General features: G+C 41.2%; 1 protein-coding gene across 1 annotated transcript in view; it reads right to left on the bottom strand.

Moving 5' to 3' along the window:
• Positions 1 to 786: 786 nt before the first annotated feature.
• Positions 787 to 25,765, bottom strand: part of chsy1 (chondroitin sulfate synthase 1) — a 33,654-nt gene continuing 8,675 nt past the window's right edge. Inside the window, exon 3 of the mRNA XM_026182265.2 lies at positions 787 to 3,686. Within this exon, the coding sequence (XP_026038050.1) occupies positions 2,094 to 3,686 (1,593 nt within the window). The 3' untranslated portion in view covers positions 787 to 2,093. The remainder of the gene's footprint in view (positions 3,687 to 25,765) is intronic.

Below are 25,765 nucleotides of genomic sequence, written 5' to 3'. Positions count from 1 at the left end.
CCTGGAGGACGGGGCTGTGCCCCCCCCACACCCTCTAGCAGATCATTACATGAAGGAACCTTTTAAAAAAACAAGCGTGTCCATGCTCACAGGTGTACACACGGGTGATCACACCCACAAACTACACCCTTTTTGGCTCCTACCTCAAAGCACACTGTGTGCTGTCGATCTTACGTGCTGCACAATAATGTTTAATATTTAGTATTTGCTGTCATATTCCCATATATCATTGTGATGTTCAGTGCTTATTCAGTGCTTTTCTATTCTATTTACAGCCAGAAAAGATTGTATTCATTTTAATGAATGATAAGATAGAGCCTTATGTTAGGAAAGCTTTACATTACTGCTCAGTGTCGTTGAAAAGTCCAGGAAGAGGTTACTGAACTACCAGTAAATGAAACTCCTTCCCACTTGTTGCTGACATGTTATTGCTCACACAATCTAAATTACTACGACTTTGAAGTTTGAGCCTGTTGTGAAATGATTCTTTTTATGGACTAGTAATCAATGCCAGGGCAGGAACGCCTCAAAAGATGGATTAACAACAGGCCTCACATCCTCAGTTTCTGATAATCCGTGGTTGTTATGTCTTGTTTTTTTTTTTTACATTTAATTACATGCCTGTTCAAAGAGCTTTATTATATAAGATGAAGACTCTACAACACATAAACCAGAAGGGAGGAAGAGAAGAATGTGTGGTGTGACACACAGAGTACGTGAGCTGGTACAGGGAAACTATAAGCATGAGGGATTGTTGCTTGAGACAGAAAAATATGACACAATGCATTTACTCTCCCCCAATTTTATTTCTTTTTAAATAGAAAACCATGTCCATTTAGAAAGCAATAAAACATTTTTTTAAAGAAAATCAAACCATGATGACAGCACAGTAACTGCTTGTGTGATCAGTGTTATAAATCATGTTGTAATGCTGCAACAAGAGCATAAAGCCAACAGAGCCCTACAGTGGAAGTTCACAGGCAGAGGCATGAAAAGAGGAAATGATTTACCATCAAACCTGTAAAACTAGACAGGAATGACACGCCTCTCATGTCAACATAAGAGGAATTGATTTGGAAAAAAGAGAAAACCATATGCGAGCAATCAAAGTGCTGCTGCTAATCAAGCTTGAAGTGGAAGCCAGATTTGCACCCATTTAGAAGATCTGTGATATTTGTGTATCCTCCACTATGGAGCTAGCTTCATGTTCATGCCTGCAAAACACCACACACACACACACACACACGCACAGACACACACGTGCACACACACACACACACACACACACACGTGCACAGACACACACACACACACACACACACACACACACACACACACACACACACACACACACACACACACCATGAAATGTAAAAGCAGACTGTGCAAACTCTTTGGTGAGAGAGCTTAAGGAAAAGAAAACTACACCACAACTGACAGGGCTGTACAACTGTCCCACATACACATTTCAGCAGATTGTAGAAAATGGAGCCTGCAAATTCAATAAATTAGATAGAAAATAATGAATTGCAGATTCAGCAGTTGGGTCTACAGAAATTAACAATACAAAATATATATATATATAAAAAAGAAACAAACAGTGTTAAGTCATATCACCAAAACCATAAGAGTAAATGTAAAAGAAAACCACCTAAATTTGCTTTCCAAAGAAGTGGCCCTGGCAGTCACTGAGCTCTGATTGGAGTTTCATTCATTTGTAAACACACACAACCAGCAACTGAATGTAGTTCTGAGCCCTGCTGGTCTGAGAGGACAGGGACACCAGTCTGCTTTGAACACACACGCCACATATAACATTGAAAGACTTTACTGAGGCGAACATTAATAACCAAATTAACTAGTAGCCTGACAGGTAACGTATGCGCAAAAGGAGCCCCGGCAATAATCAGGAAAGAGAACAGACTGCCCGGACTACTTCTGGGAGCTGCTCATTAGGATGTTTCTTTAAAAAAAGAAAGATATTTTAAAAATATATCAATGTGAATTATTTAATTTCATTAAAAAATAAATTAAGCAGTGAAACTACTACTAAGAAGGGAAAGTGAGTTCAATTAATGACAACCCAGCACTTCTTACGCTGTCCTAACTGACCCATTGTTGCTGGCCAGCCTCCTGAAGCCGTGGTTGTTCTTCTCAAGCCAGAGCTCAGCCAACTGCTGGGTGGAGCCATGCGAGGAAGCTCTGGAGCCCAGGCACATCTTGTATTGCTTCACATCCAGGTGGGGGTCACATGTGACTAGATGATGAACGTGAACTATTCCTGTGTCTGTGCTTCTAAACAACTTGATCCCTGACTGGACGAATTTATTATAAAGATCTACATCCTCTAATCCCCAGCCCTGTATGGAAGTGTCGAAGCCTCCAGCTCGAACCAGGTCTCTCTTGTATACACAGACAATCCCAAATCCGTAGTTCCTCCACAGGCCTGTTTTAGAGGTGAAGACGTAGTGGTTGTTGCTGGGGACCTTCCCAGCATATACTACTTTAGGGTCATACTGACTGAAGATGATGGGGAAGTACGTCTGCTCCCCCAGGACAGCGTTAGTCCGACATCTTTTGAGGAATTCACTGGAGAAAAGCAGATCCACATCACAGTAGAAAAGCAGGGAATCATTAGAGAAGTGTAAAGAACCAACTTCCAGAGCCAACGCCCTGGAGAAGGAACCGGGGACAGGCTTTATCTCCATCTCTGCTCGAGGATACTTCATGTGATACTCCCTCATAAGTTCCACCTGCTTCACCCGCTCAGTATTGTTATCTGTGCTAAAGAGCAGGATCAGTAGTTTAACATTTTGGTTGGGGATCAGACATACTCGTTCAAAGTTAGCCATGAAGCGCACAAAGATGTCATAGCGGCCTGACAGAGGTACCAGGATGTTAACCTTCTTTTCCTTGGGCTCCCTCTGATCCTGACCTGAGGTAGCCAGCTTGAAGGGCACCAGCATCTTGAGCGAGTTGGACAGAAATGAGAGGGAGTCCGATTCCTTGTTGATGTGGCTGGCCAGACCTCGGGCATCCATCTCCTCCTCCTCTCTGAATTGGATCTTACTAAAGGTCTGCTGCAGGTAGGCGTGCCTCCTTACAGGAACTGTCATGGTCTTTCCCTTGTGCTTCTTGTACAACAGCAGCAGATCCAGAACGTATTCTGCCCCGTACAAGGGATTGACCCTCCTGTAGCCATACTGAATTTCTTTGAAATCAATAACACGACCACGTGTTTTGGCATTGGCGTTGATCATCTCCATCACTTGCATGATGATGTCATCCAGGGCCTGCCTTTGAGAGGAATCCATGCCACGGCGGGGTGGCTGACTGTCAGACGACGAGAACAGGTACTTTCCCGTCAGAAACTCCCACTCCAGAACTTCCTCTCGTTGATGGGGGTGGAAGCGCATGAACGAAGGGGGCATGCCGAGCTGGAGGTCCTCTCGGTCAGGCTCGAATGCTCCGTAGCGCCCCATCTGGACAATCTCCCTGTGCAGCTGAATGGTGTGGTGGCGCAAGTCTGCGATCTTGCGGCTGAGCATGTAGCTGTGAAGGCGATACTGGTAGGGAGGGTTCTTGTTGGGGTGAAGTGTGATGGCTCGATGAATCTTGCTGTTGTGGAGATCTCGTATGTAGCCTTTCTTGTTTGGTTCATAATTCTCATAGAAGAGCTGCTGCATCTGTGGAGACAGGACATCATTGCTTTAAAACCAGTTGGCACTGATTAAATAAACTCATGATAATGCTAATATCTGAATAGCCAATATACATGTGTTTATTTCTATTTAAGTGCTTACTTTGAACACTGGCAGTTATTGTATAGTATTTTGCTGATGAGATCTCCATGTGTTAAGGAGTATACTGCACACTGGTGAAAATACGAGTGTTAGAATATTTTTTAGGCCTGCTTTAGAAACCTCCGGCTCCTCGAATGGCACGAGCTTCACAGTGTAAATACTGGAGTCGCTGTTTTTGAGCCGTTAAAGAAGGCGGCGCTTGTGACGCTGTCTTGCAATGAAGGTAGTATCAGAACGGCTGCAGTCTGTAAGTCTATTTTGAGAAGACAACTCTGGACAGGCTATACTGAAAACTGGACAGGAGCAGTCAGAGCAAAATGAAACCTACAGCTAAATATGATCACAGGAAGGGCAAGGGTCTGACTTTCTGTTTACTTTAACCTACATTTCAGTGCACCCAAGAGGGAAACCAGCCCATCAAAACACGCTGGAACTTCTTCATAATTGGAAGTAAAGTGGAAAGGAGACATCTTCAACCTTTAAATGTTTAACCATGTGAACGCATGTGCAGCAACAAGTAGAAACTGAAAAGACTTGCAGCAGATTTGTCTGACAGGATTTCTGATTACAGATCAGATTTGATATTTATTTGACCTGTGATTGCAAAGTATAACCCCAATTCCAAAAAAGTTGGGATCAACACCCTTGTTAACTGATATCAGTACTTTATGTTGACATATTATTATTTTGCTGAATGTATGTACTAACAGGCATGTTGCTGGCCATAGCACAATGGCATAATAGCCACAACTTAGCATGGTTTTAACTAGCATGAATCAGCCTTTTGAGATGACTATGCACATCTGAAAGCAGAATCTGTGCACATATGGTAAAGTACATGTTGCTTTACTTAATGTTTAAACGTTCAAAAAAGGTTATTATGAATTTAATAGCAGCACCAAGTCTCTTCTTGGTGTATCAGATGAGTTCTATAGAGACAGGTTTAGAGCAAGCTTTACTAAAGTGAGGAATAAAAGTGGTATTTTTGTTTTGTGAAACAGAAAAGTGTCCATTGCTGTACTTGAACCCACAACCTTCAGCACAGCAGCGGTAAAAGGTCAGCAATTTACCCACTAAGCTACTCGATCAAACACCACACTAACTGATAAAACATACATTAGCCAGTTAAAAAAAAAAAAGAGCTACTTTAGAGGTGAGATCAGGACTATGGGCAGACACAGGCCAACCAATCCACAAATGATATTCATATGAGGGAGGCATGACATGAGAAAACCAGCTTTCTCTCTGCGTACCTGTGAGAATGGCCCTCGTCTCACAAAATCAGTCATATTGATGTGCTTTAAAAACTTTGAGCATCCTGACAAGTTGCACTACATCTTTGTATATTTTGGTGGGTGTAGAGTGAGTAAAAAAATGTTTTTTTTAACTTTTTTAAAAATATATTTTAATTTTTGCACAGCATTTTTGCAACTTGGGATTGTAAGTTTGAGTCTAGTTGACGCTGATGTTGGAAGATCAGATAATCATTGGCTGACAGCCGCAATGTTTTCATGCCCCTCCCTCTATTGCTTCACCATTATTAACACCAACTCACTTCTTACTTAAAACTCATTATTGCAATTTCTTCACAGTCATTAACATCACAACATCCTGTCTAGCTAATCAACATAAACAGTTCTTTTGCAACGCCAAGCCAAGAAGAAGTCACAAGTAATTGCTGCAAGCTGAAACCTTGTATGCCTCATTTTAGGCCCAGCTGTTCTAGTGACTGTTCTTACTCATTACATACACAGCGGCTGTTCCAAGGTCTCATCTCTTACACTGAATCCATTATGTTAGACACAACCCTGGGATGAGGCAGCAAAGATTTGTGCTTTTTTACTGAATCCTCAGACACTGCAAGTCTGTGTTTGACTCTAGGTATGTAAATAAGGACTTTAGTCTCAGGGGCCATATTTCCCTCGAATCCAACTGAATTCTCATTGGTCAGTCAATCATATTTTTTTTATTTTCATAAGGAGAAAAGTGCTACATTAACAGTCCGCTATATTTGGCTGGGCGCAAAAAGAGACTGCTTATTAAAAACAGGGTGTCCGAGTTGAGTGGAGCACCTTTGAAATGAATGAAGGAAGAAAGGTTGCTGCGCTACCAGCGCTGTTATAAAAGCTAAAAAAAATCTAATATCATCAAATATGCACAAGACAAATATGGGCAGAAAACAAACAAAACAGCCCAAACAATTATAGGCTTTCATGGCCTGTTAGGGTTAGCAGTGTAGGGTCAGCAGTAGGGTCAGCAGTAGGGTCAGCAGTAGGGTCAGTTCGTCAGTATTTCTTGTGCTATTATGGTTTGATATTTAGAAATCAAGACAATCTAGCCAGATCCTTGTTTAGCTGAAAATTCACTGTAAAACACAACTAAACAGCACAAGTTTGAGAATGATATGGTATCATAATGATGTTATGCAGTATATTAGGATTATACCACTGGACAATGGTGTAACCAATCAAAGAAGGAATTGATGATGGTTAAATGGTTAAATTATCACCTTAAAGGTCTCATGACTGGATTTCAGTGCACCCCCAGTAACCCAAACATTATTTTTTATGGATTTAATTTAATTATTACGAGTTATTTTTAGAAAAGGATATTTAATCTCACCTCTAAACAGCAGTGTGCTAGATATCACAAATCTAAAACATGTCTGAAGATTCACCTGAAATTTTTAGCTGACAGTTCATGATTGCAATGAGCTCAACAGGGTTCATGCATTACAGCTTGACTTGCAAGCAAAGGAAAAAAGAGGCCTGAGGCTCACAGCAGGCGGTGAGGCCAGAGGGCCAGTATGCTTGCCATTCCGGCTGGGTTTAATCTGCAGGACAATAAGCAGTGCCTGCCTCAGAGTGCACTTTGCGAATCTAATTGGAGACAGCATTATGCTGCTGTAATTGGCTCTCTTGTATGCAGGGTTGATCTGTCTAAACAAATTTTTCAACTCGGGGGAAAAAATCCTCCCGCACCAAAGACGGCAACACAATAGCTCTGGTATTGACATGTGTGATGGAAGGTGGTGTTCCAGTGACTGCGTTTAGACACTAGATGATTAGCCACCGAACCTGCAAACTGTAGCACCAACACAGAGCAGAACAGCAGCCTGAGCGCTATTCCAACAGAGGTCGATTATCTTCTTAATAATCTCACCTATTCATTACATGAGTCTGGAAATTGTAGCTAATGTGAAAAAGAGCCTCAAATCAGAAGTACTTTGGAGTAACTCTTAAACGATTAACTTAAAGCAGTAACTTGTAAGCTGGAGAGGAAATGGCGTGTCACAAATTTACAAGATCATCATTTAGCCTGGAGAAATAGTTTGCTGCTTTATAAGAAAGTCCTCTGCAAAGCCAGAACATCTTACTATTCATCACTGATTGAAGAAAATAAGAACAACCCCAGGTTTCTCTTCAGCTCTGTAGCCAGGCTGACAAACAGAGGTCTTTTGAGCCAACAATCCCTTTAACGTTAACTAGTAATGACTTCATGAACTTCTTCACAAATAAAGTTTAAACCAGTACCATTGATGTTAAGTTAGACTCTTTTTCTCCAATTGATCTTTCTGAATTAACTTCAATAATTACTTCCTCCAAACCATCAACGTGTCTTTTAGACCCCATTCCTACAAAACTGCTCAAAGAAGTCCTGCCATTAATTAATGCTTCGATCTTAAATATGATCAACCTATCTCTAATGATCGGCTATGTACCACAGGCCTTCAAGCTGGCTGTAGTTAAACCTTTACTCAAAAAGCATCTCTGGACCCAGCAGTCTTAGCTAATTATAGGCCAATCTCCAACCTTCCTTTATATCAAACATCCTTGAAAGAGTAGTTGTCAAACAGCTAACAGATCATCTGCAGAGGCTTATTTGAAGAGTTTCAGTCAGGTTTCAGAGCTCATCACAGCACAGAAACAGCTTTAGTGAAGGTTACAAATGATCTTCTTATGGCCTCTGACAGTGGACTCATCTCTGTGCTTGTCCTGCTAGACCTCAGTGCAGCGTTCGATACTGTCGACCATAATATCCTATTAGAGCGATTAGAACATGCTGTAGGTATTACAGGTACTGTGCTGCAGTGGTTTGTATCATATCTATCTAATAGACTCCAGTTTGTGCATGTAAATGGAGAGTCCTCTTCACACACTGAGGTTAATTATGGAGTTCCACAGGGTTCAGTGCTAGGACCAATTCTGTTTACATTATACATGCTTCCCTTAGGCAGCATCATTAGAAGACATAGCATACATTTACACTGCTATGCAGATGACAACTTCATATATCCATAAAGATATGAAGACCTGGTTGACCTCTAATTTTCTGCTTCTAAATTCAGATCCAACTGAGGTTATTGTACTCGGCCCTAAAAATCTTAGAAATATGGTGTCTAACCAGATTCTTAGTCTGGACAGCATTACCTTGGCCAGACAGATACTATCTCTACTTTTAAGATTAGGCTTCAAACTTTCCTTTTTGCTAAAGCATATAGTTAGGGCTGGACCAGGTGATCCCAAATCCTCACTTAGTTATGCAATAGGCATAGGCTGCTGGGGGATTCCCATGATGCATTGGGTCTTTCTTTCTTTGTTTCCTTCCCACTGTCGACAAAGCGCTTGCTCGTAGGGGGTCATATGATTGTTGGGTTTTTCCCCTGTATCTATTATAGTAGGGTCTACCTTACAATATAAAGCACCTTGAGGTAACTGTTGTTGTGATTTTGCGCTGTATAAACTGAATTGAACTGAATTTAAACTGCTGGTTTAAGCATTAATTAATGAAAGGACTTCTTTGCGCAGCCTTTTAGGAATGGGGTCTAAAAGACACGTTGATGGTTTTGAAATAAGTAATTACTGAAGTTAACTCAGAAAGATCAGTTGGAGAAATGAGTCAATGGTATTAGAAGTGGCTGTATACCTTCTGTGAGATGGTTGTGAATACTTTTTTCTCTATTGGTTAAAATTTAATTTGAAAAGACAATAAACACGTTATTACTAGTTAAGATTAAAGCAATGCTTGGTTGAACAGGGCTCTGACTTCTTGTCAGACTGTCTACAGTGCTAAAGAGAAATATATGTAGTAAGATGAAATGAAGATCTTTTGAATATTACATTATAAAGCGCCTTGAGGCGACTGTTGTTGTGATTTGGCGCTATATAAATAAAACTGATTGAGGCTTCGTTTTCAGATAAGCCACAGTATCCAGTCTTAGGCTGTACAGATGTAATACTATTACGATAACTGATCTGAGTGGGAGAGGAATCCACTGTGGTGGGACATTAAGAAAGATAACAGCGGATGAATTAAAGTTAGCTAAAGCACTTTCAGAGAGACATCTACTGTAATGAAATGGATTACCCACTGCTTTGTAATTCATTATTGTAAGTGCAAATGTTATTAAGAAATGATCAGACCAGGGCGGGTTTTCAGGGAATACTGTTACACGTTCAGTTTCTATGCCATATGTAAGAACATGATCCAAAATGTGATGAATGGAGCTACAAACTGCTAATAGGAAAAGACCTCATTCTAAATGGAAAAAATGACATACTGACAAATGTTTATCTTTCCTGAAGTATTCTGCCAACACATAGCAGCAGTATGATTCAGCATACTGTTTTTCCTTTGAGAGAGATGCCCATAGGGCATCACAGGTACAGACACATTTATGTTGGTTCACTGCAGCACAACCATACGAATCTCTTACCATCATTTGATCTTTAATGCTTAGATTGGTCCAGTTCAGCAACTATACCCAGTCTACCAATCAAGTCTTTATGTTGTTCAGTTACAGATTAAGGCTGTCTTTGATGCTCTGACTAATTTGTTTACAGCATTGCCAGCTGGATATCACTGCACAAGCCACAATAAAAAAAACAAAACATTTAATTGATTAACTGACACTTAAAAAAGGCAGCTGAATTATTACCAGTTTCCTCTACTCAAGTTATAGTCTGCTTGCATCACTTGAGCCTTCAATGCGCTAATACAATTCTACATGAGCTGAAGGCAGCACAAAGGAAAACCGACAGCAACTCTTTGGGTCTGGACTGATGTAAAATTTGGACTGGGAATTTTACGCTACACTCCAGTATTTCAATTCCCATTTTTATTTATATTGTGCCAAATCACAACAACAGTTGCCTCAAGAGACAGTATTTACAGGTTTGTACACATCCTGATATGCTGGCATAGAGCTACCATATCAGGACATTTCGACCATCATTAGGTAATGTGACTGCCTAAATTTGTATCATAAAAACTTGTAGATATAATGTAACCTTATTACTATATTATCACAAACACCATCACACATTCAGATCCAGTAGATAACAATAGAACATGTATCACTGCTAACCAGCTAATGACTCGTCTTCTATTGCGACACTCTTGCAGCAGCCCTTGATATCTTTCAGCTACTTAAGCAGACAGTCTCTTGTCAAGTAGCCTAATGAAGACCAAATTCACTTGGTCTGAACTGAAACTGGGGACAGTAGTCTTTGTTTTGTCCTGGAGATCAGCTTTGAACCAGAGGGTCACGCTAACCAAACCCCACAGCAGGTGGAGAATTAAATCATGTGTCTCTGTGCTAAGCTCATCAAGGCTACAGAGCAGAAGAAGGACTACCGTTATTAGCTGCAGTTTAGGACAGTGGAGCTAATCTATGAGATGAGGAACTCACTAAAGAGGCAGATGATTATTGCTCTGTTCTTTATTGTCACAAGTACCTAATTTTTTTATTAAATTTACCAAAGACTGGGAGTCCGCACACATGCTCATGGATCCACAGTTCTGTAACATCAACACAAAAGGCTAAATGAGAACCTCCTAGAAAAGCAAAGGATGACCCAATGGGTCCCCACTACTGAAAGAACTATATTCTAACGCCTGTGGGAAACACGATCTTGAAACTACTAAAAAAAAAAAAAAAAAAAAAAAAAAAAAAAAAAAAATAGTGGCTTTCTCTTTTAGGAAACTTATTAAGTTAAGCGGTTAGTTTTTTATTGTTTTATTTTAATATTAAAATCTTGATGACTTGCAAGGGTCTTCTATTAGTGATTGGTTGAAAGGGTCAGATGACAAAACATGGGAGTTTCTGACTCCAGCTCGTTGGTCCGGTGAACCACCGGTCACCTGACTCAAACTGACTCTCCTCCACACTGTCCCCATTCATAAAGTGCTTTAAAACCCCAAACTTTACGGCTAGCAGCTGGCTTTCCCATTTCCATGCCAATAGCCAAATAATAAAGAAAGACTTACTGCTTAAGAGAGAGTGAAAGCGGACAGCATATCCTTGGTTCCTTAACATAAAACTCATTGTTGCTGCCACGGGCAGCACAAAACTTACCCTTTAGACCAGGGGTGCTCAATACGTCGATCGTGATCGACCAGTCGATCGCAAAGGTAGTATTGGTAGATCGCATGGCATTAAAAAAATAGATGCCAGCCTATCATCCATCCCGTCACTTGATTGATACAGGGAAGCCAGTCAGATGACATCGGATTTTTTCTGACGCTTAGGTCACTGCGCATGCGCAAACAGCGGCGCGAAGTGTAGTAAAACTGACAAGCTAGCCAGCAGCTAACTCCAATTTTTAGCTCTCGGTTTTTTCTCTTAAACCTAAGAAAGGGTTAAAAATGAGTGAGGGAGCTGGACCAAGTAAGAAGACAAAAACGTATCACTTTCATACGGAATGGGAGGAGGACTTTTTTTTCACGATGTCATTTTCGAAGTGCGTTTGCCTCATCTGCCAGGCTGCCATCGCAATGCCAAAGAAGGGAAATGTGGAGCGGCATTTTCGAACTGTTCACGGAAAATACGACACTACATTCCCGCCGAAAAGCGAGCTAAGAAAGAAAAAGGTGAAGGAACTAAAATCCCAGTTGTCCGGACAGCAGTCATTTTTCACACAACAAACTTCAAAAGCGAAAGCCGCCACCGAAGCATCGTTCCGGGTGAGTCACATCATCGTTAAAAACAAGAAGTCTTTTCAAGATGGAGAGATGGTAAAAGAGGCATTCGTTGAAGCAGCTGACTCATTGTTCCAAGACTTTAAAAATAAGGCAGAAATAACATCTTCGATCAAAGCTCTCCAGCTGTCAAGAAGTACAGTTACACGGCGCTGTGAAGCCATGGCGGAGGATTTAACCCAGCAACTTTGGAAGGACATCGGAGATTGCCAGTGTTTCTCACTGCAGTTGGACGAATCTACGGACGTGAGTGACACAGCCCAGGTGTGCATTTTCATTCGTATGGTGTTTACTGATATCACTGCAAAAGAAGAGCTATTAACAGTCCTGCCCATGAAAGAACAGACGCGAGGAGAGGACATATTTCAGTCGTTCAAAAACTTTATCGAGAAAACCCAGCTCCCAGTGTACAAATTGGTGTCTATTACCACAGATGGAGCACCCACAATGGTTGGCCGCTTGAATGGATTTATTGCCAAGTGCAGGCAGGACGATGCTTTCCCGGACTTCCTAAATTACCATTGCATAATCCACCAACAAGCGTTATGCGCTAAAATGCTCAACATGAAGGAGATCATGAATGTTGCAACAAAGATCGCCTGTTCTATTCACGCCAGATCTCTTCAAAGACGGTTATTTCGTGCACATCTGGAGAAGGCTGACTGCGACCACTCTGAGTTGTTGCTACACACTGACGTGAGGTGGCTTAGTCGAGGGAAATTCCTGCAAAGATTTCGAGAGCTCTGTCCGGAGATTAAGGAGTTTTTCCGTGTAGCTGGACAAGCAGAATACATGCAACTTAATGACGGTCAGTGGCTGTTAGACTTGGCATTTTTAACCGATCTGACAAACATGTTGAATGACCTTAATCTACAGCTGCAAGGAAAAGACAAAACAGTGATCAACATGATCAGCTCAGTTAATGCTTTCAAACGAAAGATGCAACATCTCTCTTTAAAGCTGCAGCGCCATGATTTGATAAACTTTCAAAACCTGGCGTCAGAGCTGGAGATGCAGGGGATGGCCTGTTTGCAACTTGACAGTGCACGCTACACAGAGCAGATTGACAATTGTCTGTCAGAGTTTGACAAACGCTTTCAAGACTTTTCTTTGCTCGAGCCAGTCGCTACCTTCATGTGCTATCCTTTTCGGGAAGATGCTGATGTCGATTCACTCGCATCAAAAATTGCAAAACTATTTCACCTGAACTCTTCTGGAGTGGAAGATGAGATTTTGACACTACAAGCCGACATTGAGCTGAAGTCCAGAGATCATGGACAGTTCTGGAACTTACTCACAGAAGTAAAGTACCCCAACATGAGGAAATGTGCTGCCTCTTTGACTGCATTATTCGGCTCCACTTATTTATGTGAGTCATCATTTTCCCACATGAACATCATTAAGTCCAAGTACCGTTCCACCATGACTGATGAACATTTGGAAGTGTGTTTGAGGCTGGCCGTCAGCAGCTACTGTCCGGACTATGCATCCCTGGCTGATTCAATTCAGTGCAAGTCATCAGAGTAAACTCAGGTAATGACAAAAAATTTACATTGTTAATTGTGTTGTGAAATATTGGATATTGCGGTTATGCATGTATATACATTGTAGATAAAGAATCCTCAATATATTTATAAATAAGTATATGTTTTGGATTTTTGTAGTGGGTAGATCATTTTGACTTGGTCATTTTATAAGTAGCTCACATGCGGAAAAAGTGTGAGCACCCCTGCTTTAGACGGACTTTCCCCTGAGTTATTAGTTTTGTTACCAGTCAGCTCACATAAACTAATTTAAGTCTAATTTAAGCCACAACCAACCAACCCGATTATGCCATGTTCTGTACTTGCACAAGATGGCGTTCAAAAACTAATCCAACTACACAGAAAGGGCAGAATGGTGTAACTTAGCCTTTGTGTGGTGCATTGCAACACTAGGATCGCCTTGATTAGTACCATTATCACTGCCACGGACTACACTACTCCAGCATAGTAAGAGGCCTAAAGTGAAATTTGAACAGACCCCTTCGTTTGTGTGTCATCTGAGGATTGGATGGGTGACAGAAAACAGAAAAGGCTCTTTGTTCCCTCAGTCCACTATCCAGATGTCTTCTTCAGTTCAGCCTACCCAGGCGAGATGGGAGATACGAGCTATTATGTGAAAAATAGAGACTTAACCTTTAAAGCCTGAAACAAATACTTGTCAGAAAATTTTTGAAAACGCAGTGTTTATTTAACTGTAGTGACAAATTAAAAATAAAAGTCAAGATTCATATTTCCTACATCTGCCCCCCCTGCTTAAAAATATATTGTGCAAGTTGTTTTGGTTTTTCAAGGGAGGGAAAAACACTGATAATGTAACATTATCTGTATGTATGAAAGATAATACAGAGAAGATTAAGGGGTTAAGACCATGACAAAAACTAACTTCATAAAGTAAATAATAACAAAAGCTGAACCAAATTTCACACAGTGGGAAGTAAAAGCTTCCTTTGAAGAAACCTCTGGCAGATCCAGGCTCAGGGAGCGGCAGCCAACGGCCATGACTGATTGGGGTGATAAGAGCAAGACAGAACAAAAGACACAATGTTGAAGACAGCCAGAGATAAATAATAAGTAATGATTAAGTGCAACGTGTGTATGAATAGACAGTGAGTGAAGAAGAAACACCCAGTGCATCATGGGAATCCCCAGGAGCCTAGACCTGTGGCAGTATAGTAACGTTTTAAGCCAATCTTAAAAGTGGAGGGCGTCTGTCTCGCAAATCTAATTTTAAATATCGTAGGAACCACAAGTAAGCCTGCACTCAAATGGTACTATCACAATTATAAGACAATCCAAGCATTTCTGACAACACATACGCTTGCTGTACTTTATGTGAGCTGATCTTGCTCACAGTTGTGCACAGTCACCTTGAAAAGCTGATTCCTACTATAAATGTGCTTCATTTGCTTTAGTCTTGACTAAACAGTAACACATCTTTGAGTACAGTCGTGATCAGACAATAATGGCATTCATTAATGTTGTTTTTCTTTATTACACATGAACACTAGAGCTCCATCTCTGAGGATGTGTGTGCATGGTGCACTCTCTGTACTGTAATAATAAACAGAACCATCTTGGAGGTATAGAGTACATTCAGCACTTTACATGTAGATAAACTATGAGAGAGGACTACACAACAACACGCTTCCAAGCAAAAGCAGAACTACAGAATTGCTCATCTTCTGCCAAAATATTGGTGTACTTTCAAAGATAGACTCAGTGTACACGCTGGAGGGTCTTTGCCTTACAATATAAAGCTCCTTGAGGCAGCTGCTGTTGTGCTTTGGTGCTACATAACGTGTGCATCTTTCCCATCACTTTGGTTCCAGCTAACTATGGAGCTCGTGTTATATTGAATATATCACTACTGAGCTCTGATAGGACCGAAATGTAGAACAGAAAAATAATCCAAGACATTCCCCACTACTCCCTCACAGCTTCAATCTAACCCTGATAGGATGAGTCAAAATCACTGCAGCATACTTATTTTCCTGTATTTGTTCATCAGTTACAATACCACTGCTAATGTTGTCTTTTACTGTGCTAGGGCAAGATTGTGGCTTTGAGGCAGAGAAGTTTAGGCAACTGTCCACAGCTACATATGGGCGTGGTCATCAGCTCTATATGGGCGTGGTCATCAGCTCTATATGGGCGTGGTCATCAACTCTATATGGGCGTGGTCATCAGCTCTGTTGCAGAGCTATGTGCTATGAAATGCTACACATTTGTCAGCTTCATATTCATGATGCAGGAATCCCTCTTTCCACCATTTCCCCAAGGCACCTCATTGAATTGAGATTTGGGCACTATTTGAGTACAGTGAACTTTAATAATCCAACTCGAGGTGATTTGACCTTTGTGACAGGTTGTGCTATCCTGCTGAAAGTATCCATCCAGAGACTGGTACACTATAGGCCTAAAGGCAAGGACAGGCCCAGCAAACTGCGCCAAGAAACTGTCTCCCACACAGTTACACCACTACCAGCTGGGCAACTGCATTCTAGCCTTACTTCACCAAGCACAATGCAGATCATGAGATGCAGCGGAATAAAGCACACAGCCACTGGACTCTGAACCAGCAGAGATATGTTCTCTGCCAGATGACCGTTGGTTCCTCCTCTGGCGTTAAAAGCAAGCGCCTTTTTCTTGGCATGAATACATACTGCTGCTCACAATATCAGACTTGCCTGAAAAAATGATGGCCCAGAGTTAACTGCTGTGAAATTTTAGCTTCAGAGATCACATACTCTTTTGGTCCATTGTCCCACTTCAGGCAGTGCCTGAATATGAATATCTCATATTTATGCTACATTGAGCAAAAATTTGTATAATATATAAGTACAGTTAGCGTGTTGTATCAGACTACCAACCATGCCATAACGGCACTTGCAAAATGACTCAGTCTTTATTCCAGACTCAGTCAATAGAATGGATATTTTTCATTATCTTCACTTGTTTTGCTATACTTACTTTTACATGTGAAAATATTTCTAATGGTACTTGTTGAGCTGTTCACCTTTGTTCTTGAACATTGGTACCAGTACACGTCTTTTCCATTTCTCAGAGATTACTTTCCAAAATTGAGTTATTAAATAATCTGGTCAAGAAGTCAACTGCTCTCTCCTAAACATCTCCATACCTCCACAGGTATGTCATCTTCTAGAGTTCATCCTCTTCATAGCTGCCCCCACCTAGTGTCTTTGTCTTCTTTTTTGCCAGCAAAGTAGCTATGACACTGTAGTGTTTGCCAAAATGACCTGCAGTGGCAGACTGAGGTTTTTCCAGTCTGATTAATTATGATACGAGTAAGGCCTTCCTGTCACTTCAGGCCCACAGCAGTTAGTCTAATAAGAAGGCAGCAGATGACAGCTGCTTCACAGAAGGGAACATGGGCGGATCCACAGCTATGTTACATCGAGACAAAAGGCTAAATGAGAACCGCCCAGAAAAGCAACGGACGAACCAATATTGGTCTTTTTTTTTATTTTTTTTTTTATTGTTGAATGTAATTATAGATGTGTGGTGGGCAGCAGCATATTTGTGGAGTTGTGAAGGTCCAAGCAGCTAGCATTTAGTGAGCACCGCCCAAGGAAGCCAGATAAACAGGAACTGGGTTATGGCTGTAGGAAAAGCTAAAGACGACAAATCCTTCTAATATGCACACATCAAGCCCATAAATATACTCCTCGCCCTAAACAATGCCACCATTACAGAAACAAATCTGAATTTTAAAATCCACATTTTCACTCTGTGTTTAGGGGTCTCATCAGTGTGTCAAAATATGATGGTTAAATACGCAGGCTCTGCTGTGGGGCAGGTCTTTCCTGCTTCACCCTCTCAGAAGCTGTGAAATCACGAGGACGGAAGCATTAAAAAAAAAATCTAACTCTCCATCTGACCAGTAGTGTCGTGGGAAACCTTTCCTTACAGACATTTGTATAACTTGGATACTAGTTAATTATTGTGTTACAGATCTGACTATTATTAATAGTGACTGACTTTAATTAATAAGAGTAGAAAATGGTAAAACATGACGTCCAACAACTAAAGATATTTTGTTAAAGCTTGGCACTTTTGTCTACTAAAGTCGTTCTGAGCATTTCTTCAGCATGAAGATAACAAGACAACATAAATATCAATGGGAAAGCACTTAAACATATTTGGTTTTGTTTAAATACAGCAAGAACTGATTTAACCGACCCAGATTAAATAATCCACTTGTGTTTTCTAAAGTGAACAGGTAAGGCAATTTACCCAACTTCCTTGGAGAATCTTTGTTTTGTGTTAACAGGTAGAGCTGGCACTAATGGTTGCAACTGTTTTAATATTACGCTGTTTTTGTTGTCTTCTAGTCCTACACTGGTGGTAACACTGCGTTATTTCTTCCATCCATCCATCCATTCGCTTCTGCTTATCCTTTTCAGGGCTGCGGGGGGCGCTGGAGCCTATCCCAGCTGTCATAGGGCGAGAGGCGGGGTACACCCTGGACAGGTCGCCAGTCTGTCGCAGGGCCAACACACAGGGACAGACAACCATTCACACTCACATTCACTCACACATTCACACCTAGTGGCAATTTTGGATTATCCAATTAACCTATCCCCACAAGCTGCATGTCTTTGGACGGTGGGAGGAAGCCGGAGTACCCGGAGAGAACCCACGCAAACACGGGGAGAACATGCAAACTCCACACAGAAAGACCCCGGCCTGATGGTGGAATTGAACTCAGGACCTTCTTGCTGTGCGGCAACAGTGCTAACCACCGTGCTGCGTTATTTCTTTCTATGTTTTAAATGAGCCATTCTACTATTAGAGCTTACTTATCATATAAATGCATATCATACATCATACAAGGCTGTTAGGACAATTAAACCCAGCGTGCTGTTTTGCACTAGCATCATAACTGCAGTAATCATCAAATTACTTTAAGTACTTTTGGGGGTTTTTTTTGCTTCTTATTTAGTTTTGGTCTGATGTGGTGTGGTGGTGCTTTCCCTGTGGAAGTCAGTTTGTCTCCATGTTCGTTTACTTTTACTGCCCGTGTCAGTCTGCAGCCCTTCTGTTATCACCATTGTGAAATGAGTCTAAACAATCTGACAATTACTGGATATATCACACATATCTGAAATAAAAAATAGCCAGCTGTCTAACACTTCTGTCACAGGTTTATGCTGTGACCACTAGTGCCTAAAAGACCTCTCCTTGCAAATAACAGAATAAAAGCAGGACACCTCGGATTTTAAAACAACTTAACTATAAAGTTTGAGGATCTACTGTAAGAACCAGTAGTTTTGGTGAGACAACCATTTCCACTGAAGGAAGCAGCACGAGGAGAGAGCAAGAATATGGAAAACATTAGTGCACTTCAAGTCTGCACAGGTGGAAGAGAAAGGAGAGCAAATCTTAGGCAGTCATGGATGAATTTATTTTGAAAGGGAAGGCAAAAATGGTGTGTTATGGTAGAAAAAATAAATAAATAAATAAATAGTGTATACAGTATACACAAGGTATACAGTCCCTCTGCTTGAACTGCTGTTTACACAACAGCACTATTAAGTCAAAGCAAATATTGATATGCCAATAAACATGCACATCCGTATTCAAAGCTGCTGAACGAGCTGTCACTCATATCTGAAACTCAGAAGCAGCAGCTCCTGCATAATCTACATATAGTCTGCTGGGAATCAACTGTTCAGACAGGGAGACTCACAGAATCTACTCAGCACAAAGTCAGCTCCATGCTTCACAAGGCCGAGTTTCAGTGGCCTCCATTTTTCTGTCTGCTAGCTAAGCCTCAGCAGAACTCATTGTTGCTTCTAATCTTAAAGCTCAAGGATTGTCAAATAGTGATGCAATCAATTTTAGTTATGAAAACATATCGTCCTCCTGCCCTCGATGCAGTCCTTTTCTGGAACAAACAGTGTGATAAATAGAAATTGCTGACATCCACAGAGCTGTCTTTAAGCTAGAATTCCAAACTGGAGTAGATCCTGTTTATGTGCTCTTACAATGGCCCATAAAGTAGCATGCCAGTTTGGTTCTATTCACACAAATCTAGAAGACCTTGCCAGCTGACCAAATCATATATTCAATCAAGTGAACCAGTATGTGCTTCTAAGCCATCTGAGCATCCAATGCTGTTAGCCGTTAGCTCTCAGAAGCTGCTGAGCGAGACAAAAAAATACTGCACTGAGTGGAACGTGTTAATACAGGACTTGGAAAATCCCCATGTGACCAAGAATTAGAGTAATCCCACCTGTGGAACTGGAACTAGTGAATCTGTAAGTTAGACAAAGACTGTTAGCCTGTATATGGTGTTAACTAGAAGAAAAGACAACATCAAGAAAACCTATAACAACCATGCAACCTGAAGAGCCAGCTTGCATCCAGCAAAGTTGTTATATTATGTTACAGACCAAAACAAGCACGAGATGGGTGTTTGGACCCGATGCTAACCGCCCTTGTGATGAAAACCTACTCAGAACATGCATGCAGAAATATAATGGTGTGGTTGTTGGCAGGTGGAGAGCAGCACATTACAGAGTGTGCTGGTTTGACAGCCCTGCTGACCACTCAGTAAAAATTAGGATTAGGAGGAGGATTCAAAGCAGTGCAGCCTTGTGATTCCCATTAGCAGGGCTGGAAGTTTCTTTTTGAGCTGGCATGCATGGCAGGAGAAGAAACAGTCTTTGTACTGCTGAGGACAGCAGATCAATGTCATCCATCAAAAACACAACTACAGACTACGTCAGATGCCTTTATTGAGGGCTCTTTATCTGTTAACTACAGTTTAATGAAGTTCACTGGTAAAGAAAAGCTATTTATGGCATCACTTTTCTTCATACTTTATTGTCAGAGGCCAGAACTTTGTCAGTTTATGGTTCTGTGACAAACAAATTTATAGGCCTGATTAATCAGATGAGTTATAGGCATTGATTGTTAAAGGTGCCGTCACAGACTGTGGTTCTTTCCACAATGAGACTGAATTATGATAGAAAACGAGATTTTATACTATATTTGCTAACAGCCATTTGAAGTCTCTGCTCCAGTAACAGCAGCCAAACACCGACACTGCCTACACTAGAAATCACAGGAAATTCTAGTTCTGACAGTAACAGCAAATAGTAAACACAAAACAGATAAATTCAGTGTGACAGAGGTCTGGATCTTACTATATCCCCTAACACTGGTGAGACTGATCAGTCTCACCAGTGTTAGGGGATCTTACTAGATCCCCTAACACTGGTGAGACTGAATCAGTCTCACCAGACACACTAGGACAGTGAGTAGATCCAGACTTGGCTGAATGCCTCTAAGTGCCTCTGGACAGCCAGTACGGCCTTTACTGCAGTGACAGAACCAAAGTAACAATTCTGTGGTTCTACTTTTGCATTTGAGACATCTTTTTTTCCCCCTCTTAACAATGGAAATTGGCTTCCATGCAACTAAGACCTCCAGCACCAGCTAGTTGAAACCCTCGACGCTTCAATGTGGCAGATATATTTTACTCTGTACATCGTTAAGACATAACATTCTTCATTGTTTTGTGAGCTTTAGAAGCATTATAGTTTTATGAGTAGTCAGACATTTGGAGCCTGGGTTGGGTATAATGTCCGTTAAAGTAACGGCAGGAGGAAACCGTTTCAAATACACTTTATTGTTATTTCAGTTTATTAATTAGCGCTTTCCTTCACTGTGTGACATTGAGCGGTACGGAACGTAAAATGCTTCATATTCGTTTTTGATTGCATTAAACTACTGCATGAGAGAAGCAAATGAAAATCACTGTTTTCAGAGATGCAACACTTAGAACTCAGCAGGCACATGCACAAAGAAGCCAGATCCTGCTCAAATACACTGAAATAGAGCTGACCAGGCTGATCTAAATATCGACACCAAAGATGCTAATGGTATTGGATCAGTACTTTCTTTCTCTTTTCTATGTTCAGCACGTAACCCACTGCATTGTGTTAGATAATTGTTTTTTTTAGAAGTAAAAAAAAAATGTACCTCAATAACACCTGAAACTTTTGCATTGACCAGTAAGTCTATTTTACTTACAGCGTAGAGCACATTTAACCAACAGGCATCGACACGAACTACTTTAGAGACAGGAACATTTCAGGTCTCCTAAAAAACAGATGAAATTATCAAACTGCATTTTGAAAGTATTTGGGATCTCTTTGTATCCTGTGTTAAAGCATACTGAAATATGCTTGATAATCTGAAACAGTCAAGTGTGACAAATATGCAAAAATAAAAACAAATAAATAAATAAAAAAGCAAGAAGGGAAATACTGCACTGTATTGTTGCATAATATAAAAAAAGAACATCAAAACAAAAGTTCACCCTGTCATTACTGGGTTTGGCTGTTTTTGAACTTCAGTGACAATTAAAAGTCTCGTACTGTTTTCTTTCAGAATGTGCAGAGAGTGCAGGAGAAGCTCAATGGCAGCAAAAGGTTTCTCTCCAAATAAGTTATTAAGAAGTACACAAATGACAAAGCCACGAATACAAGAGAAAGTGAAGTATAGCGATGGGATGGACCAATCTAGGTTTTTCCAGGTATAATTTGATTCCACTGTTTAATCAATAAGCGGTATTACACCTGTCTGTCTAAGAGACTGGAAATCTGTCTGTGATGGCAATATGAGTTCTTTCACATGAGATTTGTGTCCAGCCAAAATAACATGTATATCAACAAAGGAAAATCATATTATTGTTATCAGCCACAATTTTTACAATAATATTTCAGTTTCTTTTTATGAAGGGGTCGCCCGTCTCAAGTGGCTTTAAGTGCTTCAGGAGAACAGAAAAGTGCTGTATAAGAATCCGTCAATTTACTGGCTTGTACGGACTGATTCAAAAGCTACCGTAGCTGACATTGCCAGTCCAGGGTGCATTGTTTGTTGTGTATACGGTTTCATAGCCAAACGCTACCCATGCTGATCTCTGTCAAACGTGAGCCTGAGCAGAAACACCGTTGCTGAACGTGTAGACCAGCTGTCCACCAATCTAAAAGAACAGCTTGTGGAAAAGGGAAAAGATTTCACTGCATATTCCCTTGCTGTGGATGAGAGCACTGACACAACTGACATTGCCCAGTTGTCAATTTTCATTCGTGGAGTGGACTGCAGCCTGACCGTAACAGAAGAGTTTTTGGCGTTACGTCCGATGCATGGCACGAGTACAGGACAAGATCTGTATGACGAGGCATCCAGATGTGTAAATGAGATGGGACTGCCTTGGGAAAAACCCGTGGGATTGACAACAGACGGAGCACCCGCGGTGTGTGGACACTAGGGATGGGTACCGGTGTCCGGTGCCATGATGGCACCGGTTCTGACATAAACGGTAGTAACCAGACCGAAAAGCAGCGCACATTTCGGTGCTTTTTTTTCCTGAGCTGTGATACACTTTAGATTCTAGCCAATCATTTTACGTTTCCGAGAATAGTAGGCGGGCCCAGGTACGTATGTTCTTTTAGAGCAAACTCAGCAGCAACAAGTGCTTTAAGCTGATACTGTGATACTGTCAAAGGAGGTAACACCTCGAATCTGATGAAACACCTGGCGACGCATAGCGTTTTTTTTAAAAGCCCAGAAATGCGCCGTATTTGATAGCTTGCTGCGAGACCTCACACCGTGCACATCTACTGCGGGTGGGTTGCCTGTTATGCAACATCCCCCAAAAAACACGAAGAGGAGAGTCCTGGCCCCGCCCTGCCAGTGTAGCAGAAATGATGACGGATGATGATGCAGCAGCAGCTTCTCTGCGTGAGTAGCTTAATGTTGTTCGAGTGTAATTTACGTTGAGTAGGCTAACCACGTTATTACATTAATGCATGTAAGGTGAACTAGCAAACATCATCATAGCTACATGCTGCTGTCTTCTTGTTTGATGGCAGATGCTCCCTTCACAATGGCCAAAAAGGCTAAAATGACCAAAGAAAAAGTGGAAAACAGTTAAACATGAGAGGTTTAGGACAAAGTTTGTGTTTTTTCCATTGTTTAAGCACCGCTTCCAGCCAAGAGTGATACCATATATGCCCCATAGCTGCAGAAAAGGCTAACCTTGTTATCTTTTTACAAAAAACAGCTGAGCATGAGAGGTTTTTGGACCAATTTTGTGTTCTCTATTCTTTAAGCACCGGTTTGAGCACCGTTTGAGCACCGGCACCGTTTCAAAAGTACCGATTTGGCACCAGTATCGGATAAAACCTAAACAATACCCATCCCTAGTGGACACAGGAGTGGATTGGTGGCAAGGATACGTGAGAGGATGCAGGACGAAAATGTCACAGAGGAGCTGACAGCTTATCACTGCATAATACACCAGGAGTCGTTATGTGACATGTAATGACCATCATAACGCGCGCAGTTAACTTCATCAGAAGTTTAAATCACCGCCAGTTCAGGGCATTTCTGGGAGCGTTAGATACAGAGCATGGTGACTTGCCCTATCACACAGATGTGCGATGGCTAAGCCAGGGAAAGGTGCTGCAAAGATGTTTCGAGCTTCGTGAGGAGATCTGTCTGTTCATGGAAAGCAAAAGGAAAGACACAACAGAGCTTTGAGATGAAACATTTATGTGTGAAATGGCGTTTCTGTGCGACATCACAAGCCATCTGAACGTGATGAACCTGCAACTGCAGGGACGGGGGCGTGTCATCTCTGATATGTGCAGTACGGTGACGGCGTTTCAAACCAAGCTGAGTCTGTGGGAGACGCAGAAAGAAACCTTGAGCCACTTCCCCAGCTGCCAGACCACGAAAGAGAAGCGCTCTACCGCTCAACATACTTGCCGCCGAGTTCCGACGCCGATCTGCTGACTTTGAAGCTCAAAGAAGCAGGTTTGAACTACTTGCCAATCCTTTTGGAGTTGATGTGGAAAGCGCACCACCGAACCTCCAGATGGAGTCGATTGAGCTCCAGTGCAATGACACACTGAGGGGAAAATATGAGAGAGCGGGTGCCGCCGAGTTTGCACGTTTCATCCCCGACACAATGCCGCAGCTGCGCATCCAAGCTGCTCAGACGCTCAGGTTTTGTATTGTTGATTGTCATTTATGCTTAGAAATATTTAACCATAGATGCTTAGAGGTGTATAATCAATTGTGTAGTGATAAGTTGTGTGATCTTTAACAGGCTACAGAGGCTTGGTGTGCATTCCACACCTACATCCTGGGAGCATGAGAGAGGTCATACCTTCTCTTATTGTTTTATAGTAGGATTAACGTAGTTACGTCTGTTTTAGTTTAAGTGCTTTTTGTGTATAAATGAACTGCTGGACTTCCTTACTGTGTTATCTAGGATGAGGGGGGGGGTCTACCCTCTTCCTGACCAAGGATGTTTGCTTGTGTGCTTTTATGACCCTTTGATCAGCAGTACCACACACACACACACACACACAAGGTACTCTTTGTGTGTATGTAGACATCACATGTTAATGAACCTATGCATATTCATGTAACCTCAATAAAAGGACAGTGGTACGGGAGAACGGACGAGAGCAACTGGGGTCAAGTGGAGGAACGGCACTCTGTCCGGTCTCTCCCGTGCACGAGTAACATGAAGAACTTTGCCTATTTGTGTCTTGCTTAGCAGTGTAATTATATTGTCTTCAACGTTCCAGCGGATGGGTTCAAGCTACAAACCTATCACTCTCCATGTTTGGCAGCACATACCTGTGTGAACAGTTGTTCTCTTTGATGAAGCTAAAAACATCACACCGGAGCCGTCTTACTGATAAACACCTTGACTCAATCCTGAGGACTTCCTCAGCTCAGAGCCCGACCCCGAACATTGATGAACTCGTACAACAGATGAGACACCACCAAGTATCAGTGAGCAGAACATTTACGCATTTCTAGTTTTTAATTCAGTTACATTTTTTACATTTGTTTCTACAAGACGGGATTTTTCTTTGAAGTATTGTTTTGTCTGTGTGCCATAGATTTTTGTATTTTATCTTATTGTATTTTATTTATTTATATGTATTTTTCAGTTAATGGACTCAGGGAAAATTGCAGATAAGAGCCATGAGACAGAATACAACTGGTTTGATTATTTTTTTTCAATTTTCTCTTTTTACTATTGGAAAGCAGTAACTGGATCACAGAGCAGCACAATATTGCACTTTCAGTTTACAATGCATGCAACTTCATTTATGCATTCATCTTGATATTAAGGAGCATATTTTATTTTCTTTATGAATGACATTTACTTTTTTGCTGTTTGCCTGTTGAAAATGTTTTCTTTGGAAATAACTGACAGAGCCATCAGAAAATATTGGATTATTAATTTAATCGTTAAATAATATACAGTACACTGTGTTAGGTCTTGGTTCAATAGGTTATGTGCAATCATTTTAATGTTTTAATACACATTGAACCAGTCCGGCCCTCAGCTTGTAGCAAATTTGTTTTTTGGCCCTC

This window comes from Astatotilapia calliptera, chromosome 1 (assembly GCF_964374335.1).
Source record: "Astatotilapia calliptera chromosome 1, fAstCal68.1, whole genome shotgun sequence".
Lineage (NCBI taxonomy): Eukaryota > Metazoa > Chordata > Actinopteri > Cichliformes > Cichlidae > Astatotilapia > Astatotilapia calliptera.
The sequence above is the reverse complement of the archived record's forward strand: the minus strand, read 5'-3'. Positions and strand labels throughout refer to the sequence as shown.